The 21,517-nt window shown below is 42.0% G+C and overlaps 1 protein-coding gene across 1 annotated transcript in view; it reads right to left on the reverse strand.

Moving 5' to 3' along the window:
* Positions 1-19,415: 19,415 nt before the first annotated feature.
* The window catches only part of LOC145413825 (tyrosine-protein kinase BAZ1B-like), a 219,422-nt gene continuing 217,320 nt past the window's right edge, over positions 19,416-21,517 (reverse strand). The window contains exons 27-28 of the mRNA XM_080283486.1: positions 19,882-19,977; positions 19,416-19,466 (exon numbers count right to left, since the gene is read on the reverse strand). Coding sequence (XP_080139612.1) covers positions 19,416-19,466; positions 19,882-19,977 — 147 coding nt within the window. The remainder of the gene's footprint in view (positions 19,467-19,881; positions 19,978-21,517) is intronic.

Here is a 21,517-nt window from a genome sequence, read left to right on the forward strand (position 1 = left end):
CAAATGTGACGACCAAGGACCAAACAAAGGACATGATGAGGATTGGTAACTTGGAATGTGAGGGGTGCAAATGAGGAGGTGAAAGAGAGAGTGTCCTGGAGCTTGAGGATGCAGAAATAGACATATGTGTATTGACTGAGACCAAATGGTAATGTGAGAGTGTATGAAACTGGAAGTATGGTGTTAGTATTTGTGTGAGAGTAGACGAGAATGAGACGGCAAAGGAGGGTGTATGTATTGTTGTATGCAAGAGACGGAAGGAGAATATGAGAGAGTATGGATCAGCTGGTTCATAAACTGTGTGGGTAAGACTGAAAGTAGGAAAAGCACTGGCAAATGTGTGTTTATATACACCAACAGATGATCATGCAAGCAGAATGAAAGAAGAGTTCTGGGCAAATGTGGATGCATGCATAGAAAACTTTGTGTGGAGTGAGAGAGTGTTTCTATTTTGAGATATGAACAGAAAAGTATGACATCACCAAATTGCTTTAACATTGTGTCTCAAAAGTTTTTTAATCTATTCTTAACAGAAATATTTTAAAGCATCTTTCCTATCACAACCTTCTTTCTGATCGTCAGTGTGGTTTCCGTCAGGGACACTCCACTGGCAATCTTCTCACCTACCTTTCAGACTCCTGGTCAATCTCCTTTTGGGACTTTAGCAAAAGCTTTGTCATTGTACTTGACATCTCAAAGGCTTTAGATTGAGTCTGGAATAAATCTTTAGTTTCCAAACTGCCCACTTACGGTTTCTAACCTTCTATCTGTGCCCTCAACTACAGCTTCCTTTCTTGTCATTCTATAGCTGCTGCTGTAGACGGCCATCGTTCTTACTAGATCTATCAACAGTGGTGTTCCTCAGGGTTCTGTCCTATCACCAACTCTCTTCTTTTTATTCATTAATGACCTTCTAAGCTGTACATCTAACCCTATCCATGCATGCGCTGATGATTTCACCCTTCACCTTTCCATTCGGTTCCCGCAACGTCCACCTCAGCAGTTACTTCAACAAACAAGGGATGAGACTATGGCACACCTAATGTCTGACTTGACTCATATCTCTGATTGGGGTAAAAGTAATCTTGTTGTTTTTAAAGCATCAAAGATGCTTACACCTATCAACCCAACAAAAACATCCACAGGAGTACCCACTAATGTTTAATAATATCCAGCTCAATCCTGCATCATCCTTAACCATACTTGGGGTTTCATTCTCTCAGGATTTATCTTCGAAAGATCATGTTACATCTCTTGGAAAATCTGCTTCCAAGAGATCAGGTGTGCTAAGCCGACTCCATACCTTCTTTACCCCTGCACAGTGTTTGACTTTATATACAGTTTTTATTCGTTCCTGTGTAGAGTACAATTCGCAAATGTGGGGAGGTTCCCCACATTCAGCTTTCCTTAATAGGGTAGAGTCAAAGGCATTTCATCTCATTAACTCTCCTCCTCTTACTGACTCCCTTCAACCTCTGTCTCTTTGCCGCACTGTTGCATCTTTATCTCTTTCTACCGCTACTTCAATGGTCACTACTCCTCTGAACTGTTTGTTTGCATTCCCCCACCTCTACAACAGGCGCGTAGCACCTGTCTGGCAACAAACTCTCATCCCTTTTCTGTCCAGCTCTCTAATGCAAGAGTTAACCATTACTCCCAGTCCTTCCTTTATGCAACAGGTCAGCTCTGGAACTGTCCCCCTCTGTCTGTATTTCCTACTTCCTATAATCTCCAGAGTTTCAAATGCAGTGTGTCCAGGCATCTCGAACAGATCTTTAATTTGGCTCTCTGTTTTTTTTTTTTTTTTTTTTTTTTTTTTGTTGAAGGAACAGTTTGCAGGCTCCTTGCCTTTGGTTCCTTCTATCTATCTATCTATTGCCAGACGCCTCAATCCCGTTTGGGGTGGCCACAAACAAATCGCCTCCAAGTCGCCCTGTCCCCCGCCATTTCACTGCCCTGCTCCCAACTCACACCCCCCCTCTCTCATATACCTCTCCACCCCATCCCTCCATCTCATCCTCAGCCTCCCCCTCCCTCTTCCCCCCTCCACCTCACTCACATACACTCTCTTCATCAGTCTTTCACCCTCCATGCTCTCCACATGGGGTAAAAAAAAAAAAAAAAAAAAAAAAAAAAGAGAGAGAGAGAGAGAGAGAGAATGAGAATGGTTGTGCTCTAGTGACATTTGTGCAGGGAAGGTACTGGTGATAGCCACAGGTGTAAATATCGAGTGGTGAAAAGGGTGGATGGCGAGCTGAATGAATGTACGGCAATGACTCATTATATGTGTATGGATGAGAGAATGAGAAGATATGTCCTGGATGCAAATGTATACAGAGGCTGAGGATGTGGACTCTCTGACCATCACTTGATGGTGGTAAGCAAATGTATACAGAGCCTGGGGACGTGGACTCTCTGACCATCACTTGGTGGTGGCGAGAGTCAAGGTACAAAAGTACTGGATGAGTGGGAGAGAGGCACAGGAGGATGCAGTCCATACAAAAAAGGGTAGAAAGGTTGTGGGAGGAGGTAAAAAAGGGAGACTATGAGAAAGAAGTTGGGGAGTGACTGGGTATATATGATTTGAAGCAGATGTGGGAGGTGGAAGGTGCATACAAGGAAATCACAGATGAGATTTGTGCAACATGTGAGGTGGTGTGATGAGAAGATGCAAGGGGGTGCAAGGAATGAAAAGGAGAGACAAACTGTGGGACCAAAGAAGAAAGTATATAGTAAGTGGACAAGAAGCACAAGCATGGAGGAAGTTGAGAGATGGGAAAGCAAATTATATGTAGAGAGGAGGACAGAGATGAAAAGATTAGTACGAGAGGGTAAGAAGACAATGAATGAGGAGTATGGAAGGAATCTGAGTGTAAAGTGGATGGAATGTAAGAATATGTTCTGGAAGGAGGTTAAGAGACTATGACATGATGATAAAGAAGTAGTACAGTTGTAAATATTAAAATAGCAGATTTGCTGGTGGAGATGGGAGAAAAAGTGAGCAGAGGGAGAGAACGCTTTAAGGATTTGTTAAATATAAAGAACAACAGTAATGTGAATATAAGTGGCTGGGGAATGGCTGGGAGGAGGAGGAGGGAGATAAGATGGGAGGAAGAGATCAGTGTCTTGGAAGTAGTGGATGCAATGAAGTAAGTCAAAATGTGGAAAGTCCCAGGAATTGATGAAGTGTGTGACGACATGCTGAAACACAGGAGAGAGATAGTAGCGGCGTGGATATGGAAGATATGTAGATTGGCCTGGGAGGAAAGCAGAGACCCTGATGACTGGAAGTTACATGTTGAAAGGAGCCTGATTGATTACATGCTCGTACAGAAATCAATGCTGGGATGTGTTGTTGATGCGAGGGCAGTGAGAGGACGATGTGGAGGTTTGTCAGATCATACGATTGTGGTATGCAAGATCAAACTGCGAGGAGTGAGGTGGACCGAGAGGGAGAGGAGCAGTCAGGGAGAGAGACTGACAGTCAAGAAGCTCAAGATCAAAGAAATGGCAGATGAATACAGGGCGCAAGTAGGGGAGGAGCGGGAATCAGTGAATTGCAATGAATGCATCTGGACAACTTGTCGAATGAACATAGGGATTGCATGCTAATGCAGTATGTGATGTGCCAGGAGTAACAACAATGAAGAAAGGTATGGCATGGAAAGATGAAGAGGTTAAGAAAGCAGTGGGGGAGAAGAGGAAGAAGTGGCTAGAGTGGATACAGGACAGAGGTTCAATTGAAAGAAGAACTGAATATATTGAGAGCTAGATGCCCTCCCCTCTTCCTATTTCTCCCATCTTTCCTGTCACTACTTAATGCTTTTCTTTCCGTTACAGGTGGCTTTACATTGAGTGACAAGCCAAATGGTTTCCTGTAAGCCAAGAAACCATTTACAACACTGGGTGGTAACCGTATAACCAAACCATACGTGCTCCCTACGTGTCAAGTGGGTTGGTGGAGGGTTAGTGCCCCTCCCTGTAAAATAAATAACTCAGAGTCAAATGGCCACCCCATACGGGATTATGGCGTCTGGCAATAGATAGATAGAAGAATGTAAAAAAGACTAGTGAAGGGGAAACAGGAGGAGGTAAATGATAATCTAGGAAGAAAAATGAAAGCAAATTACTCTGAAAATAGGAAGTTATTCTGGAAAGAGGTGTGGAAATGTAGCAGTAACAATGGAAAGAAATGTTAAAGTGTGAAGGATGCAGGTGGTAGATTATTAACCCATAGGGTGGCTAGGCAAGTTGGTCCTGACATTTAAGATGAAAGTGATCAGCCTCACTCATCCCCGAGTGGCATTATGTGAGCAATAAACCCCAACTTCCACAGGTATACCCACTTATGTTTAACAATACTCAACTTAATCCTGCATCATCCTTGAACATGCTTGGGGTTTCATTTGCTCGGGACTTGTCTTGGAAAGATCATACTACATCTCTTGTAGAATCTGCTTCCAAGCGATTGGGTGTGCTAAGCTGACTCCGTTCCTTCTTTGCCCCTGCACAATTGTTGACTCTATACGGAGGTTTTATCCGCCCCTGTGTGGAGTACAACTCTCATGTGTGGGGAGGCTCCACACATGAAGCTCTTCTCAATAGGGTGAAGTCAAAGGCTTTTCGTCTCATTAACTCTCCCCCTCTTACTGACTCCCTTCAACCTCTGTCTCTTCGCCGCAATGCTGCATCTTTATCTCTTTTCTATCGCTACTTCAATGGTCACTGTTCCTCTGAACTGTCTGCATGCATTCCTCCACTTCTACGAAGGGCGCGTAACACCCGTCTAGCAGCAAACTCTCACCCCTTTTCTGTTCAACTCTCTAATGCAAGAGTTAACCGTTACTCCCAGTCCTTCATTTATGCAACAAGTCAACTCTGGAACTGTCTCCCTCTGTCTGTATTTCCCGCTTCCTATGATCTCCAGTCTTTCAAACGCAGTGTGTCAAGGCATCTCAAAATGAATGGATCTTGAATTTGACTCTCTCTTGTATTTAATTTCTCTTGGAAGGAACAGTTTTGCGGGCTCATTGCCTTTGGTTCCTTCTCCCCCCCCCCCAAAAAAAAAAAAAAAAAAAAAAAAAAAAACCTACCCCTTGGATATAAACCTTCACTGGCTCAATCAGATTGAAATGTCGTAATTACCCACTAAACCACCAGGTGCCAAAATCTGGTTATATGGTCACCACCCAGTGTAGTAAATGGTTTCCTGGTGTACAGGAAACCATTTGACTTGTCACTCAGTATAGAGACACCAACAGGCAGAAGGAAAATAAAGAATGAAGGAAAGAAAGACAGAAGAGGGAGTAGAAAGTCACCAGTAGGCACAAGGATGAGGGAAGAATGAAGGAAAGAAAGACAGAAGAGGATGGATGGAAAGAAGGATGGAGGAGAGGAAAGGGCAGACACCTGAGAGGAGCACTACATTGAGTGAGTGGATGGTAAGTGTCTCCACCTACACACACACACAAAAAAAAAAGGGAGGGGGGGGGGTCCTGTATAATTGTATTGTGATTCCCACTCTAACATACAGTGCTCGTCAGAAGTATCGAGCGCCTATGGCAGGTCGCGCAATACTTTTGGCGAAAAAAGAATCACCCGTTTTTGGTACTAAAAACTGAGCCAGATGTTTGGGCCACTAACATGACGTCACGGCAGCTTGAGGCCTTACTGTGCGCTGGTTGGCTCCTGCCTCAGTTGCCTACGGGCTGTGTGAGTGAGAAGAACTCCGCTGCACCTCCCTCTCTTCTTGTGCCATTTTTTACCTAGTGTCCCGCAGTGTTTTGGCTTTCGCCACTTTGTTATGGCCCCTACCCGTGAATTGTCTAGTGAAATAATACCACAGATCATTGCTCTAAAGGAGACAGGCCACCCCACAAAGGAAATTAGTGATTTGGTTGGTGTGGCTCGATCGACAGTGCTAGGTGGTGTGCCCGTTTTCGAGTGGAAAATAGTGGTGACGTTCCAACAAAGAAACCGCGGTCTGGTAGGCCCAGGAAAACTTCCCCCAGGTCTGTTAATGTTTTAAAACGTGCAGCGGAGTCTAATCCTCGTGTGAGTGCAAGGAAAATTAAGGAGAGCAACCCGGAAGTGTTTGGTGAAGTTTCAGTGCGCACGGTGTCTCGAAGAGTCCATGAACTTGGTTACACAAGTCACAGGCCGGTGAGAAAGCCTCTTCTTACACGTTACCAGCAACTTCGTAGGCTTGCCTTTGCTAACAAGTACCTTAACTGGGGTGAGGACCAATGGTTGTCAGTGTTGTGGTCTGATGAGGCAGCGTTTAGTGTTACCTGTAATCGAGGAGCGGGCGTGTACCGGAGCAAAGGTAGTGACCCGCTTGACCCCTGTTACGTGGAGAGCACAGTTAAACACCCTGATTCACTTATGGTATGGGGTTGTTTATCTAGGAAAAGTTTAGGGAAGCTTGTTGTGCTTCCCAAGAACTGCAGACTGAATCATGACATTTACCTGGAGCTTCTTTGTGATCATTTACCTGAGTCCTTCGAGCTCACAGGTGCACGAGTGTTTCAGCAGGACGGTGCACCTGCTCATAAAGCCAAATCGGTCACCAACTGGCTTCATGACTGCGAGGTATCCTTCATGAAAGACTGGCCAGGCAATAGCCCAGACCTCAATCCGATAGAAAACCTCTGGTGCCTCGTAAAGAAGAATCTCCAAGGGAAGGACGTGAGCTCTCTGCCTAAGCTGGAAGCAGCCATTCGTGACTCCTGGGCAAAAATACCACTCCAGCACCTCAGGAACCTCACCCTTTCACTTTCACGATATCTCGGGTCCGTGAAGAAGCGTAAAGGATGCCCTACCAAGCATTAAAGGTAAATATAATGCATTATTTACATGTTTTTTCAATGTTGAACGGTTTGTTTCGTAAGAGAGACGCAGGGCGCTCGATACTTCTGACGAGCACTGTATAGAAATGAAGCTTGGACCTTGGTAGAAGAACAGAAGTCAAGAGTGTGTGCAGTGAAAATGAGTTATCTGACAGGAACATGTGGGGTTACATGGAGTGAGAGAGTGAAAAATAAGGAGGTTAAGAGTGTTGTAGTATGGAAGTGGATATGACAGAAAGCATTAGGAAAAATACACTGAAGTGGTTTGGCCATGTGGAGAGGATGGAGAGTGAGACCTACAAGGAGAGAGTATGTGGTGGAGGGGGGCAGGGAGAACGAGGGGGAGACCATGGATGAGATGGAGGGATGGAGCAGAAGTATACGAGAGAGGAGGGTGTAAGCTGTGGGTAGGGCCGCAAAATGGCAGGGGACACGACTACATGGAGGTAAATTGTTTGAGGACACCTCTGCTGGGATGAAGGTGTCTGGCTATTTACCGATAGATAGGCATATCGTCTTTGCAGCCACCAAACATTGTCCCCCAAATAAAATTTCATCATGATCACCCAGTACAAGATGTAAAGCTGAGGTAACTAAATAGTAAACTAGAGTAGGAAAAAAATATAGACAGAGAATATGATGAATGTGAAATCTGAAAGTATGCTGGAGCTGGAACACACTAACGCCCAAATGGAGATAGCCGTAAAAGGGTTTCATTTTGCAAGACTAAGGTTATTGATAACAATGATCATGATGCAACAATTTCAGGATTATTTTGTCAACTTCCATATGATTTCCTGTTGTTAATATTTAATATCTATATCTCTATCTACAGCTAGATGTTTTAATCCTAGAGAGGGTGGCCGTGAACAAATCACCTCCACATCACCCTGCCTTCCACTAACATGTCTCTTCTCTCCTTCCACATCATTCCTACACAGTTTTCTAGTAAATCTCTTGTTTTCCACTACTCCACTTGGTTTAATCATCTCAGGGTACTGCTCTCAACAACTTCCTGTGTATTGGTGTTATGATGAGGTGAGACAGATTGAGATGGTTTGGGCATGTTGAGAGGATGGAAGATGGCAACTGGGTGTGGAAGGTGTGAGGTATGAACACTTGAGGGTAGGGCTGCGAGAGGCAGACAAAAAAGACCTGAGACGAGGTCACACAGTGTGACCTCAGGGATAAGGGACTGAATAGGGAGGCTGCCATAAAACAAGCAGTGTTGAGAGCTGCAATAAGGTGACACATGCAGGCATGTTGGAGCATTTATAAATGGTATGAAACCATGATATAATCCACATCAACACAATGCTCTTGAACTTCCTCATTTGTCTCCATCCTCTTTTTCATATAACACATTTCTACTTTTCTCACTCCTGACTTTTGTTCTTCCAATTAAGTCCAAGCTCACTTCCACACATTTTTCACCTGATGATGGCAATTATCTGTGACTGGGTGCCATGTGGCCCAAGCACCGCCAGTGGGCCACCAAACAAGTAACCTGAGCCAGATTTTATTAATGGCCATATCTTCTTATTCATGCCAACCCTTCCTAGGACCTTGGATTTCAATTTGAATTAGGAGTTTGTCTTCTATGCCAACTACTAGTCCCAGGTTAATGATTCCACTTAATCCCAGGGATCAGGTTTACGTATTCTTAATTTTTTAATGTGTCCAACTCTGGGCATAGGCTTCACAGCTCATTCCCCAAACTAGCAGTCCTCTTAGATACTATACATCTCATGCCACCGATTCAGTGCTAACACACCCACTGTCTATTCTGAATCCATGCTAGGGCTGTCTCATACAAGACTATGTATTGGTATTGACGGGGAAAGTTTTATGACATGCTGGCGGATCTTCTGGTAGACCAACAAAGTCTGCTTCAATAAAATTAAATTCTATAAACTGTTCCCTGCACTAGCCAGGATTCAAACCTGGGTCCATTAGGATTGCAGGCCACCTCTCTACAAGTTTGGCCACCATTATATAGAAGATATACAGTATATATTTATAACAGTCTCACCTTTGATTCTGACTGAATAAATATGATGAGTTACCTACTGAAAAGTTTTGTGCAAGACCAGCTACTGAACTTTTGACCCCATGCTACTCGCATGGTAGTATATCCGTGGGATGATAGTAACCATCCACTTCCTACTACATGTGTTATATGTGTACCTACTCCACCTCCTACCTGCCCCTTTACAATGGGACTGTTGTACGGTATTATAACAGACATGCAGTCTTTTAGCACCACCAACCTGCCCATTCTCCAGATTCATTCCCCCTCCCTATCTACATTTGTTCAGTTGATCCATTCTTCTCTTCCTGCCTTTCGTCTTCTCTCAGCCATTCCCCAACCACATTCACTATTGATGCTTTTGTTCTCTACATTCAGCAAATCAGTAAAATGTTTTTTCCATCTGTTCACGATGATGATGCATCCATAATAACCACACAACTGTTTCGTGCATGTTGAGCAGTGGGGGGGTGGGGGGGAGAGTATTTACTTACAGAAAGTGAAGGAAGAGAACATGAATATTTGAAAAGTTTGAAATAACAGAGTGAAAGAAAAGAGAAAGGGAGAGGGGAAAAAAAAAATTCAAGAAAATTATAAAAAGAACAGCACTTTCATATTCAAACAGCTTACTATCTCTTTTACTTATTTGCACAGGTGGTGCTGAGAGGATTAATTGGCAGACTCTCATAGGAACAAACTCGTTGTAGATAGACAGTCTTTGGTGTGTCTGGCAGCATCAAACAGGTATGGTAACAGTGTCAGAGGATTTGAAAAATCCACTCTTCAAGTAATAAAACAATTACAACTCTTCCGTTAAGCAGCTTCAACTATTTTTTATTGCCCTAATGAACTTACAAATTTATCTTACAGTTACTGTACTCCAAAATTCATGGAGTTCTGGGAACTACTTTTATGAATTACTGTTATTTTACTAAACTCTCAACATCTTTCTAAATTTTATTATCAGCAACAATAATAAAACATACCTTCTGACTCCTTTTGATGGTGCAACATAATCTTGATCATCATCATCATCATCATCATCCTCTGTGGAATCTTTGTAGGATCTTCTGCTGCAGCGCCGCTGTGGCTTACTGCTTTTCTGCTGCACCTGTCCTTTCCTCTTAGGCATGACTCTAGTCTTATTATTCCTTGTATTTCTTGTTCTTAATCCCCAACTTTCATCATCATCATCATCATCATCATCATCTTCCTCTATTTCCTTGTATGTCTGCCTTGATGCCCTTCTAGTGTCAGTTATCTGGAAATACAGAAATAACAATCATCATATTGACCATTTTTCCACAAAAGGATGGAATGAGGTATGGCCAAGAAAACATGGAGAGAAGATGGAACACAAAGAGAATATCAACAGCATGACCAGTGAAATGGGATAGACACTTCTTAACACATCATTCAAGCCCAAGGAATCCTGACCTCACCTCACAGGCTTAACCATGTGCGTATGCAGTAAAAGTCCTCCAATCCGACCGCCAACAATTCAAAATCCCAATACTCCGAATTTGTCGTGGCGAAATTTTTCTGGACTTTATCTATGGATTTATCTGGCTTGGACTTGCTCTTGGACTTGGATGTACCTGCCTGCAACTATTCATCTGTACTTCTATGCATTTCCAGTGGGTAAAACAACAACCCATATCATTTTAAGTGTTTATTTAATGATCATGTACATATTTCTAATGTTTTCAAAGGGCCCTTTAAAAAAAAAAAAAAAAAAAAAAAAAAAAAAAAAAAAAAAACTCAGTCTCCTATGATTCGAATTACAGGAATTTTACTGTATTTTGGCATTCTTCCTCATAGATGTGCTTCACATTACAGAAGACCCTCGCTATACCAGACCTTGATGTAATTGAATTTCAGATTTATCGAATGCTTCTAAGCCCACCGAACTTTCATCTGTTTTACTGAACTAGGGTTGATAAATGAGACGGTACAGTGTACAACACATGTGTTAAACCATTCAGCTTGTCACTCAGTGTAGAGTCACCCATAGGCAGAAGGAACAGGTAAGAATGAAGGAGAGAAATACAAAAGAGTGAGTGTAAAGTTGCATGTAGGCAGAAGGACGAGGAAAGAATGCAGTAAAGAAAGACGGAAGAAGACCAAAGGAAAGGAGGAAGGAGAGGAAAGGCCAAAAGCCCGAGAGCAGCACTACATCGAGTGAGTGGATGGTGAGCGCCCCCACCTACCACAAAATCTGATTAAAACTATTTTTAAAAATATGACTGGAATGTAAATACCTGGACAGGTAACTGGTTTTATGCAACGAAGAATATTTGTCCCAAGATGTAGATGGTTAGTTTTGTGACTCCCTTCAACTTTATCAAACTAAAGCTTCTTTCCCTCATTTTACTGAGTAAATACATTCATAAAATTATATTTATGAACTACGAAATAAAGGAAACACTTACAAAACAGTAGTTCAGTTGACTGCATTTTTACTTTTCAAATTAAGTTATCAGGTGAAGATTGGCAACTTCTGGAAGTTTGTGAGTGCTCCTATTGGGCGGTAACTTTGTGGTTTTGAAGGCTGTTCTAGGATTTCGTGTTCAACTTGTATGACACCTTACTGTTCCTAAGTGATAAGTTAAAAAGTTCAGAGAGAGGCTTTGATATTTCAATTTGTAGTACTGTACCTCTAATACATGTCGAGATACTTTGTCTGGTCCCAGTGTTTTATCCTCATTTAGTTTACTTCCCACAAGTTGTACATCACTTTCACTACCTGTAATATCACTGATTACGTTGACCTCTTCAACAGAAATGGGGGAACTGCAGGGATCCTATCCTATGTCTATTTTCTATTGCAAATATGTATTTTCTATTGTAGTGATAGTGAGAGGATGGAAGTGGAGGGAGGGTGGTGGTTACTTAGTGACATTTTCAGCAATGAGAGACCAAATGCAGCACCAAGATTCACCAGCGAAAATCTGAGTCTGAACCATGTACAGTAATTGATCATTCCGCCACTGTAGCCCCTGCTGATGCATTCTAGCTGATTTTTGATAACAAGATAGAAGAAACCTTGTGGATGGACAAATCAAGTGGATAAGTCTTTCAAGCCCAATCCCCCCTAAAAAAAAGGGAGAGGGGGAACTAAACAGCATAAAGTGGAGGCCCATGACCGAAAGTGACATGTATACATTTATTGCCCATGGGTTCTGAAATTTTAAAGTAAAGGGAAGGGATACTCTTAATTTATTGGTGGGTACAATGAATGATGTTTTAAACTAGTCATAAACAAAGTGGTATGTATTTTCTTTACAATATTCCACTATCCTTACACCATTGCCAGTTGTATTTGAGGTCGTATCTCTCTCTCTCTCTCTCTCTCATGAACACGTCATCTCTCTCATTCTACCATAAGTTTATCAGGCATTCCTTTGTAATGTTCATGACCCTGCATTGCTTTTATCTATTATTTTACCTACCTCACAATAAACATATACTGATATACAGATTTTCACATGCTTATGTATTCTGTCTCATATTCAAAGGCATGTATAATTAAGTAGTGAGTGATACAAATAATGATCATAAAGACTGTCCTGTTTGGGAAATGTCACTACAAAAAAGCTCATATTGAAGGATCGAGGTAAGAACGCATCCATCCTGTTGTTGGGTTAATACCATTAAAGCACAATCTCCTAAACACTATTAAAACCACTTTCCCTATTCACATCGTCTTCAACTCAGAATCAGTTATTAATGTCACAGTCTTCTCTGTAACAAACAGCCTTGAAATGACCAATAGGTTCACTGTCATTTCATTTTCCTTTATACAATAATCCCTATACTATCCGGATGCTCATTTTCTGGACACCTCACTTACTGGACATTGTGGACCTGGACCTTCAAAAAAAAAAAAAAAAAAAAACGCCCCAAAAAATGATTTTCTCCCCTCCTGTAATTTGAAATTCCCATGCAGTGCCGAGCAGCTGTATACACCATGGCCCCTTTACCCCTTCCTTCCTCCCCCCTCCCCTGTCAGGGTTGCCATTTGGTATTTTTCATTACCAAACGTGGGCCAATTTGGTAATGAAAAATTCGTTTGATAATGAATCAGAATAATGCATTATCAAATGGATTTTTCACATGCATCAGGATACACAGGATGGAGATGGTGGACTGTCTGCTCTCTCTGATTAATGTGCTAGCCTACATAGTGTGAAAACAATCAACATGCTGCTATGGTGGTACCATTCTTAAGTGGCGGTTTGGGTGGGGCACCAACCTCTGTACAGTGTTGCCATGTGTTCCATACCCGCTATATGAACGGCTCCGATATATATATGTAATAGGCATCACAATAAGATAAACACATAAGAATATAATGGTAACGTGTGTATTATAATATATGAAAGAACAGTAAACTTATTATGCGTAAAATATTTATACGGCAATACAGAAACGTGGCATAAATATTTTAGTGTTGCTTAAAAACAAGTAGTCACTTTTATTGGCTGTTACCGTATTTCTGGGGTTGGTAATAATGTCACAATTATGACTATAAGATAATGTGCAAGAATATAAGTAAAAATATGTCAATTTCTTAGTAAAAAAAAATAATACATTAAACCCTCGTGAATGGCAACACTCACACACACCCAGTCCCACCTGGCCAGAGCTTCCTCTATCCTAGGCCTGTTTGGGGACACCTCTTAAAAAAAGATGCGCCAAGACTTTTACCTCCTCGGTGGTGTGGAAATAAAGTCAAATTTACAATATGTACATTATAAAGTAAAAGAAAATAACCAAAATGTATCCTAAAATACCACAGACGAGAGAGAGAGAGAGCGAGAGAGAGAGAAGGGGGGGGGGAGGCAGACCAGGGGCAGCGTTGAGTGCAGCTTAGTGAGAGATGGAGGAAGGGAGGGAACGAAGGAGGGAGAGAGTGATTGAATGAAAACAAATCATGGCGCCACAACAACAAGGTCATCTAGCGCCATATGTAAAACAATAATATTTTTAAACATAATTAGATATAATAAAAACAAAATAAAGAAATTAAAGCACAAGTTTATAAGTCACTCATAAAAGAAACAAAATTCCCAAGGGTGAAGCACATCTCCCCCAGGAGAGAGAGTGAGAGAAGGCAGGAAAGGGGCAGTGTTGAGTGCATTGTCAAGATGAGGGAAAGATGAAGGGAGGGAAGGAAGGAGGGCGAGAATGATTGAATGAAAACAAATCAAGGCTTTGCAACACCGAGGTCATCTGGCGCCATCTGTAAAACATTAATATAATAAAAAACAAAATAATGAAAGCACAAGTTTATAAGACACATAAAAGAAACAAAATTCCCTAAGGTGACACACATCTCCCTCCAGGAGAGAGAGAGAGAGAGTGAGAGAGAAGGCAGGCAAGGGGCAGTGTTGAGTGCATTGTCAAGCCGAGGGAAAGATGAAGGGAGGGAAGGAAGAAGGGCGAGAATGATTAAATGAAAACAAATCCGAGCGCCTCAACACCGAGGTCGTCTGGCGCCATATGTAAAACAATAATATAATAAAAAACAAAATAAAGAAATGAAAGCACAAGTTTATAAGACACATAAAAGAAACAAAATTCCCTAGGGTGATGCATATCTACCCCCAGGAGAGAGAGGGGGGGGGGGTCACGAGTATGGAAAACGTGGCAACACTGTACAGAGGTTCGTGCCCCACCCAAACCGCCACTTTAGAATGGTACAACCATAATTATAAGGAGAGTGATTACATGTATTTCTACTTGTGTATACTCCCCCAGTATCCCTGCTTGTCGTAAAAGGCGACTAAAAGGGTTGGCGGAGGTTTAGTGTGCCTCCCCGGAAAACAACTAACTAAAAAGACAAACAAGAAGCCTCGGACAAGGACTGACCAAACGATGACGACCCAGGACCGGACAAAGTACTTGGTAATGGCAACATGGAATGTAAGAGGAGCGAATGATGAGGTGAAAGAGAGAGAGATTGTCCAAGGGACTGAGGGTGCGAAAGTGGATGTATGTGGAATAACTGAAACAAAATGGAGAGGAGAAAGTGTGAGAGAATGGGAGTATGGATGGGGTATATGTGCAGGAGTAGGTGAGAATGAGAGGGCAAAGGAAGGAGTATGTATAGTTGTGAGTAAAAGATGGAAGAAGAGCATAGGACAGTATGGATCACTTGGGTCAAGGATTGTGTGGGTAAGGTTGAAAGTTGGAATACAAATGTGGGCGATTGTGTGTGTGTATGCACCAAAGCAAGATCGTGCTAGCAGAGTGAGAGAAGAGTTCTGAGCAAATGTAGAAGTGTGCATGGAAAAGTTTGGAAGGAATGAGAGAGTGTTTTTGATCAGTGATATGAATGGTAAAGTAGGGAATGTGAAGGTGGATGGAATAGTTGGTGAGTGGGGTGTGCCTGCTGAGATAGATGAGAATGGCAGTGCATTAGTGGACATTTGTGCTGGGAGGGGGTTGGTGATAGCCAGTACCCTCTTCAGGCATAAAATGATCCACAGGTATACATGGCGAGTGATGAGAAGGGTGGGTGGTGAACTGAATGAAAGGAAGGCAATGATTGATTATGTGTGTGTGGATGAAAGGATGCAAAGATGTGCAATGGATGCAAGAGCTTATAGAGGTTGGGGGAGTGGACTTTCTGACCACTACTTGGTGGTGGCCAGAATTAGAATCCAAGTAAGATGGAGAAATAGAGGAAGGGAAAGACGACAGGAAGGAGTAGTTGCAAGGAGAGTGGAAAGGTTACAAGAGGATGAGAAAAAGGCAGAGTATAAGAGAGAAGTGGAGGAACGATTGGGCAAATATGAATTGGAGCAGATGGGGGACGTGGAAGGTGTGTGCAGGATATTTACAGAAGAAATATGTGCAGCATGTGATGTGGTGTGTGGGAGGAAGAGAAGACAGAGGGGGTGCAAGGAACAGCGTGGTGGACTGAAGAGGTGAGACAGGCTGTGGCACAAAAGAAGAAAGCATACAATGAATGGATGAGAAATAGGGGCGTGGAAGAAGTTGAGAGGCGGAAGAGAGAGTTATATGTAGAAAGAAAGAGAGAGGTGAAAAGATTAGTAAGAGAGAGTAGGAAGAGAGTGGATGAGGAATTTGGAAGGAATTTGAGTGTAAAGTGGAGGGACTGTAAGAAAATGTTTTGGAAAGAGGTGAAGAGAGTAAGACAGGGTGGAAGTGAGGTTAGCAGGGGAGTGAAAGATAAAAATGGTAGATTACTAGTGGAGAAGGGAGAAAAAGTGAGCAGATGGATAGAACACTTTAAGGAATTGCTGAACATACAGGATGGAAGTAATGCGAGTATAAGTGGCTGAGGAATGGCTGAGACAAGGAGGGAGGTGAGAAAACAGGAAGAAATCAGTAGGAAAGAAGTTGTGGAAGCAATGAAGAAAGTTAAATTGGGGAAAGCCCCATGAATTGATGGAGTGTGTGGTGAAATGCTGAAGCATGGGGGAGAGATAGTAGTAGAATGGATGTGGAAGATGTGTAGATTGGTCTGGGAGAAAGGTAGAGTCCCAGAGGATTGGAAGTCAGGTATAATTATTCCCTTGTACAAAGGAAAAGTGGAAAAAGAAGTGTGTGGTAATCATAGAGGCATTTGTCTTCTTAGTATGATAGGAAAAGTGTATGGTAGGATACTTATTGACAGAGAAAGAACAGAGAAATTAGTTGGAGAAGAACAGGGAGGCTTTAGGAAGGGAAGAGGTTGTATAGATCAGATATTCATTCTTAGATCTTTAGTGGAAAAGTTTCTAGAGAAGGGAAAGAAGTTGTATACGGCTTTCATGGATTTGGAGAAAGCATATGACCGGGTGGATAGACAAGGATTGTGGAAAGTATTAAGAATATATGAAGTAGATGGGAAGTTGTTGAATGCTGTGAAGAGTATGTATGATGGTGCTAAGGCTGCAGTGCATGTGGATGGTGAACAAAGTGAATTTTTCTCTTTGAAGGTTGGGTTGAAACAGGGATGTGTCATGTCTCCATGGTTGTTCAATCTGTACATGGATGGGGTAATAAAAGAGGTGCAAGGTAGGGTAGTGGATGTTGGAGTGGCCCTGGTGAGAGAGGATAGTGTTTGGAAACTCCCTGTACTGTTGTTTGTAGATGATACTGTGTTGTTGAGTGAAGACGAAGAGGAGCGGCAAGGCTTGGTGGATGAGTTTGCGAGTGTGTGTAAGAAACGGAATCTAAAGGTGAATGTAGGGAAGAGTAAAGTGATGATCTTTGAGAGAGGTGAAGTCAGTGAATGTACAGCGAGGTTGGATGGTGAGGAATTGGAAAATGTGAGTACGTTTAAGTACTTGGGTAGTGCTATGAGTAAGGATGGAGGTTTGGAGGGTGAAGTGCTTGAACGGGTACAGCAGGGAAGAAAGGTTGCTGGTTTTTTTAAAGCAGTGATAAGAAACAGGGAAGTGAGCATGGAAGTGAAAAAGTTACTACATGACTATATTGTGATACCAACTCTAACGTATGGAAGTGAAGCTTGGACGTTGTTGGAAGGACACAAGTCAAGAGTGAGACCAGAGGAAATGAGTTATTTAAGAGGAGCCTGTGGAGTCAAATGGAGAGACAGGCTGATGAATGAGGATATAAAGGAGCATTGTGGTGTGGATGTGGATGTGATAGGAAGCGTTATGAGGAACACATTGAGGTGGTTTGGCCATGTGGAGAGGATGGAGGGTGAAAGACTGACAAAGAGAGTGTATGTGAGTGAGGTGGAGGGGGAGGCTGAGGATGAGATGGAGGGATGGGGTGGAGAGGTATATGAGAGAGGGGGGTGTGAGTTGGGAGCAGGCAGTGAAACGGCGGGGGACAGGGCGACGTGGAGGCGATTTGTTTGTGGCCACCCCAAACGGGATTGAAGCGTCTGGCAATAGACAGATAGATAGATTTATGAATCTGGTAATGAAAAGTTATATTTGGTAATGAAAATTGAGGAGTTTGGCAATGTGGCTGTTGCGATCTGGCAACTCTGTTTCCCCGTCACCAACACTCAACAGTTACTGCTTAACTTGGATCGCGAGTGGATGCCTATCAGTGTGGATGCCTATCAGTGTGGATGCCACACGTGCTCGTTTTTTTGTGTGAATAAAGAGTGAATAAACTGCAATACCTCGCCAGTAGACCACATGGAAATTTACTGAGTTGTGCAGTGTTAAGAAATTAGAATTTAGAGTGCAAAGGATTAACTGTGGAGTGCAAACTGGTGATTGAACTGGCAGCTGAAACTGGTGTGGTGCATTTAACAATGTGCAGTGTTGAACAATCATAACTCACAGTGCAAAGAATTACTGTAAGTGCACCACAACACTGGATTACTGTACGTGGTTCAAGAGCATTTTCACTACTGCCAAAGCCTTAAGAAGGCAGTCACAGACGTGCTGTAAGTACCCTGGCTGTGGTACAGTCACTTCTAATTCCTCATTCTTTGGTTCCATTTATTTCATGCTTTATGTCCATTATTGGTGTGAATAAGGTCTTAAATAGGTTTAAATAGGTGCTATGCATGTCCGGTAGGGAGTTATTAAGGTGGCTTTCAAAGTTAGGCTGGGTTAGGGACCTTAAGTACCAGTTCAGCAGGAAGGTGCCCACTTTCTGGGACATGCCTTTGGCCCTATTACATCGGATAATGGGGGGATTACTGTACTCCCTCTTCCGTCTTTCTTTATTTTTCCTTCTGCCTATGGGTGACTCTACCTGAGTGACAAGCCAAATGGTTTCTTGTACACCAGGAAACCATTTACTACGCAGGGTGATAATCGTATATCAAAAGTACGGCGTCTGGTAGTTTAGTGAGTAATTACAGAGCTCCAATCGGATTGAGCTGGTGCAGGTTTATATCCAAGGAATGGTTGGGGTTTACTTCTCATGTAATGCCACTCTAGGATAAGAGAGGCTGGTTACTCTCATCTTAAACGGATGGATGGTATTCTATGCACAGCACACACACTCCTTACCAATCATATTTACTTCGAGTTTTCACTCACACACCGTACTGACATTTCACACCCAAATGTTTACAAGAGCACTAACACACCTTCATACAAACCTATTTTAGCTCCAACACCCAGTCATTTGCTTGAGATCAAGGTCTTCATAGCATGAGCTCAAACAATAAGATAAGTGAAGTACCACCTACCAGAGATATTTTCAGCAAGGAGTGTATGATAAGATAGTATTCCAACAGTTTTTTTTTTTAAGCAAAAATGAATTCCACTGGCCTCCGGCCTTTGGTTCCTTCTTCCTTGCATATGGAAAAAAAAAAAAAAAAAAAAAAAAAAAAAAAAAGGAGGCCTCTAATCCCTTGAGGGATGAGGCCTCGAGCCCCTAAAGGTTGCTCCCCCCATCACTGATTTCTGGGATTCTCCCACACAAACAAGATTCTTTCTCACGCAACAGGTATCAGAGTACAGTTTGTCTCTTCGCATAAATGGTGAAAATGGCAAATGGAACCTGCATTATTGGAAGGGTCACTGTACACAAATATGTACCAGTCACTCGCCAAGATGGCTCATAAACGCATACATACGTATCAGTCACCTGCTCAGATAATACAAACACATGCAAATGTACTGGGTGTCCGTCATCTGTTCAGATGAAAAATACACAGAACACAAGTACTGTACATATCAGTCACTTGCCAACATGAGAGTATTTCTGTTCAGCTAAATCATACCAGTATTAGTATACAGTATCATTCACTTACTAACTAAAAATGCAGAAACACACACAAATGTATCATTCACTTGCCAAGATGGCACATACACCCACAAAAATGTATTAGTAACCTCCTTAGAGGACATAGAATATATCTCACCAAGACCTACAAGTCATCCTTTATGTGAAAAAATATCAAGTGGAGGAAGCAAAAACAGAATACCCTGTAGAATTATACAATGAGTACCTGGACTGGACCTTCGATATTTGTTCAGATGACAAACACATACATCTTTATCAGTCATATGATCAAACAGTACATAAACACACACGTCAGTCACTTACCAAATCCATAGGTTCCTCAACCTCATACTTGTGTGATTGGCTATCTTCAACCACATCCCTGTGTGGTCGACTACGGCTGCTTCTTTCACTCTTACCCTTGGGAATGAGTGAACAGTTAGATGGTATTACATTCACAAAATAGTGGTAAAAATACTGTAGATCATCACCAAAATCATACTCCCAATAAAAAAATGGCTTTAAAGACTATCATAATCAGTGCACTGTATTCTATATATATCCACAAATGAAAGACAATAATATATATCTATCTACCTTTACAGGGTAAGGTGATCAATATGTACACATAAATGCATGTTTTTCCTTCTCAAGATTATACCAGTACCCCAGATGTCATGAAGCATGTCATATTTGGTCTGCATATGAAGACAACGTTGCAGTTGCATGTGATACAACCAGATATTAAATATCTCAATACAGTACACAGTTGAGAAACACAGCATCACTCTACCATAGACAATACCAGCCAGAATGTCCCAGTACTGGAACTTGATTCTCTCGAAATTGCCCCACTTATAATACAGACAAGATACGTAAAATCCATCCTAGACAATTTACCTACCAACAAAGCTCCAGGCCCAGATGGAATTCCGCCAATTGTCTTGAAAAAAGTGTTCCCCTGAACTTGCCTCTGTCCTAGCTAAATTATTCAGACTATGCATACGTACTTCTTTATTCTTAAATTCATGGAAAGAAGCCAATATCCACCCAGTTCCGAAGAAAGGAAGTTCGTCTGATCCCTCCAATTACAGACCAATAGCTGTCACATCTTCTCGTGGTAAGGTATTTGAAACTTTAATTAATAAGCACATTGTTAAACATCTTGAATCCAACAACTTAATTAGTGATAGACAATGTGGTTTTTGCCACGAAAGATCCACCATTGACATACTCAATCTCTTAACTCATACCATCCATCAATCAATTGATCTTTTTGGCAAAACTCATGCAGTAGCTCTTAATATCTCTAAAGCTTTTGACAGAGTATGGCACCGTTCCCTGCTGTCCAAACTCCCATGCTATGGACTAACGTCTTTTGTTCCTTTGATTTCTTCATATCTTAGTGACAGGAAAATAAGAGTAAAAGTAGATGATGTATATTCCAATTTCCATTTAATTAATGCCGGCGTGCCGCAGGGATCAGTTCTGGCGCCAACCCTATTTCTGGTTCATATTAATGATCTCTTATCTGTCACCCACAATCCCATTCACTCATATGCAGATGACTCAACACTACACAGTTCATTCACACTCAGACATCCATTTACAAAGTCTAATATCTCTACCTCTCAACTCAGTAATTAGGTGTGTATAAACCTATATGGTGAAGAATATAATATTTTCACAACAGTAACGACTGCATTCCAGCACTGGGAACTTCTGACAAGCAGCCAGCCACCACTGCTTTCGTTTACTGTCATTGGCTAGTACAGAGGAATGATTTCCCTACTGTCCTTCTGTCAGTGCACTTACACATTGGAACGAAACATTAGCAATTATTCCTCTTGTCACTGGACATTCTTAGAGGTCAGAAATAAGCACAGTGTATGCTGGCTAAACATAAACAAAGCAGACTATGCTGCCTCAGTGTGAGTAGTGACGTCACGACCAATCACAG

Source organism: Coenobita brevimanus, chromosome 97 (assembly GCF_032717465.1).
Source record: "Coenobita brevimanus isolate Jiangsu-jjx chromosome 97, ASM3271746v2, whole genome shotgun sequence".
In the NCBI taxonomy this organism is placed as follows: Eukaryota; Metazoa; Arthropoda; class Malacostraca; order Decapoda; family Coenobitidae; genus Coenobita; species Coenobita brevimanus.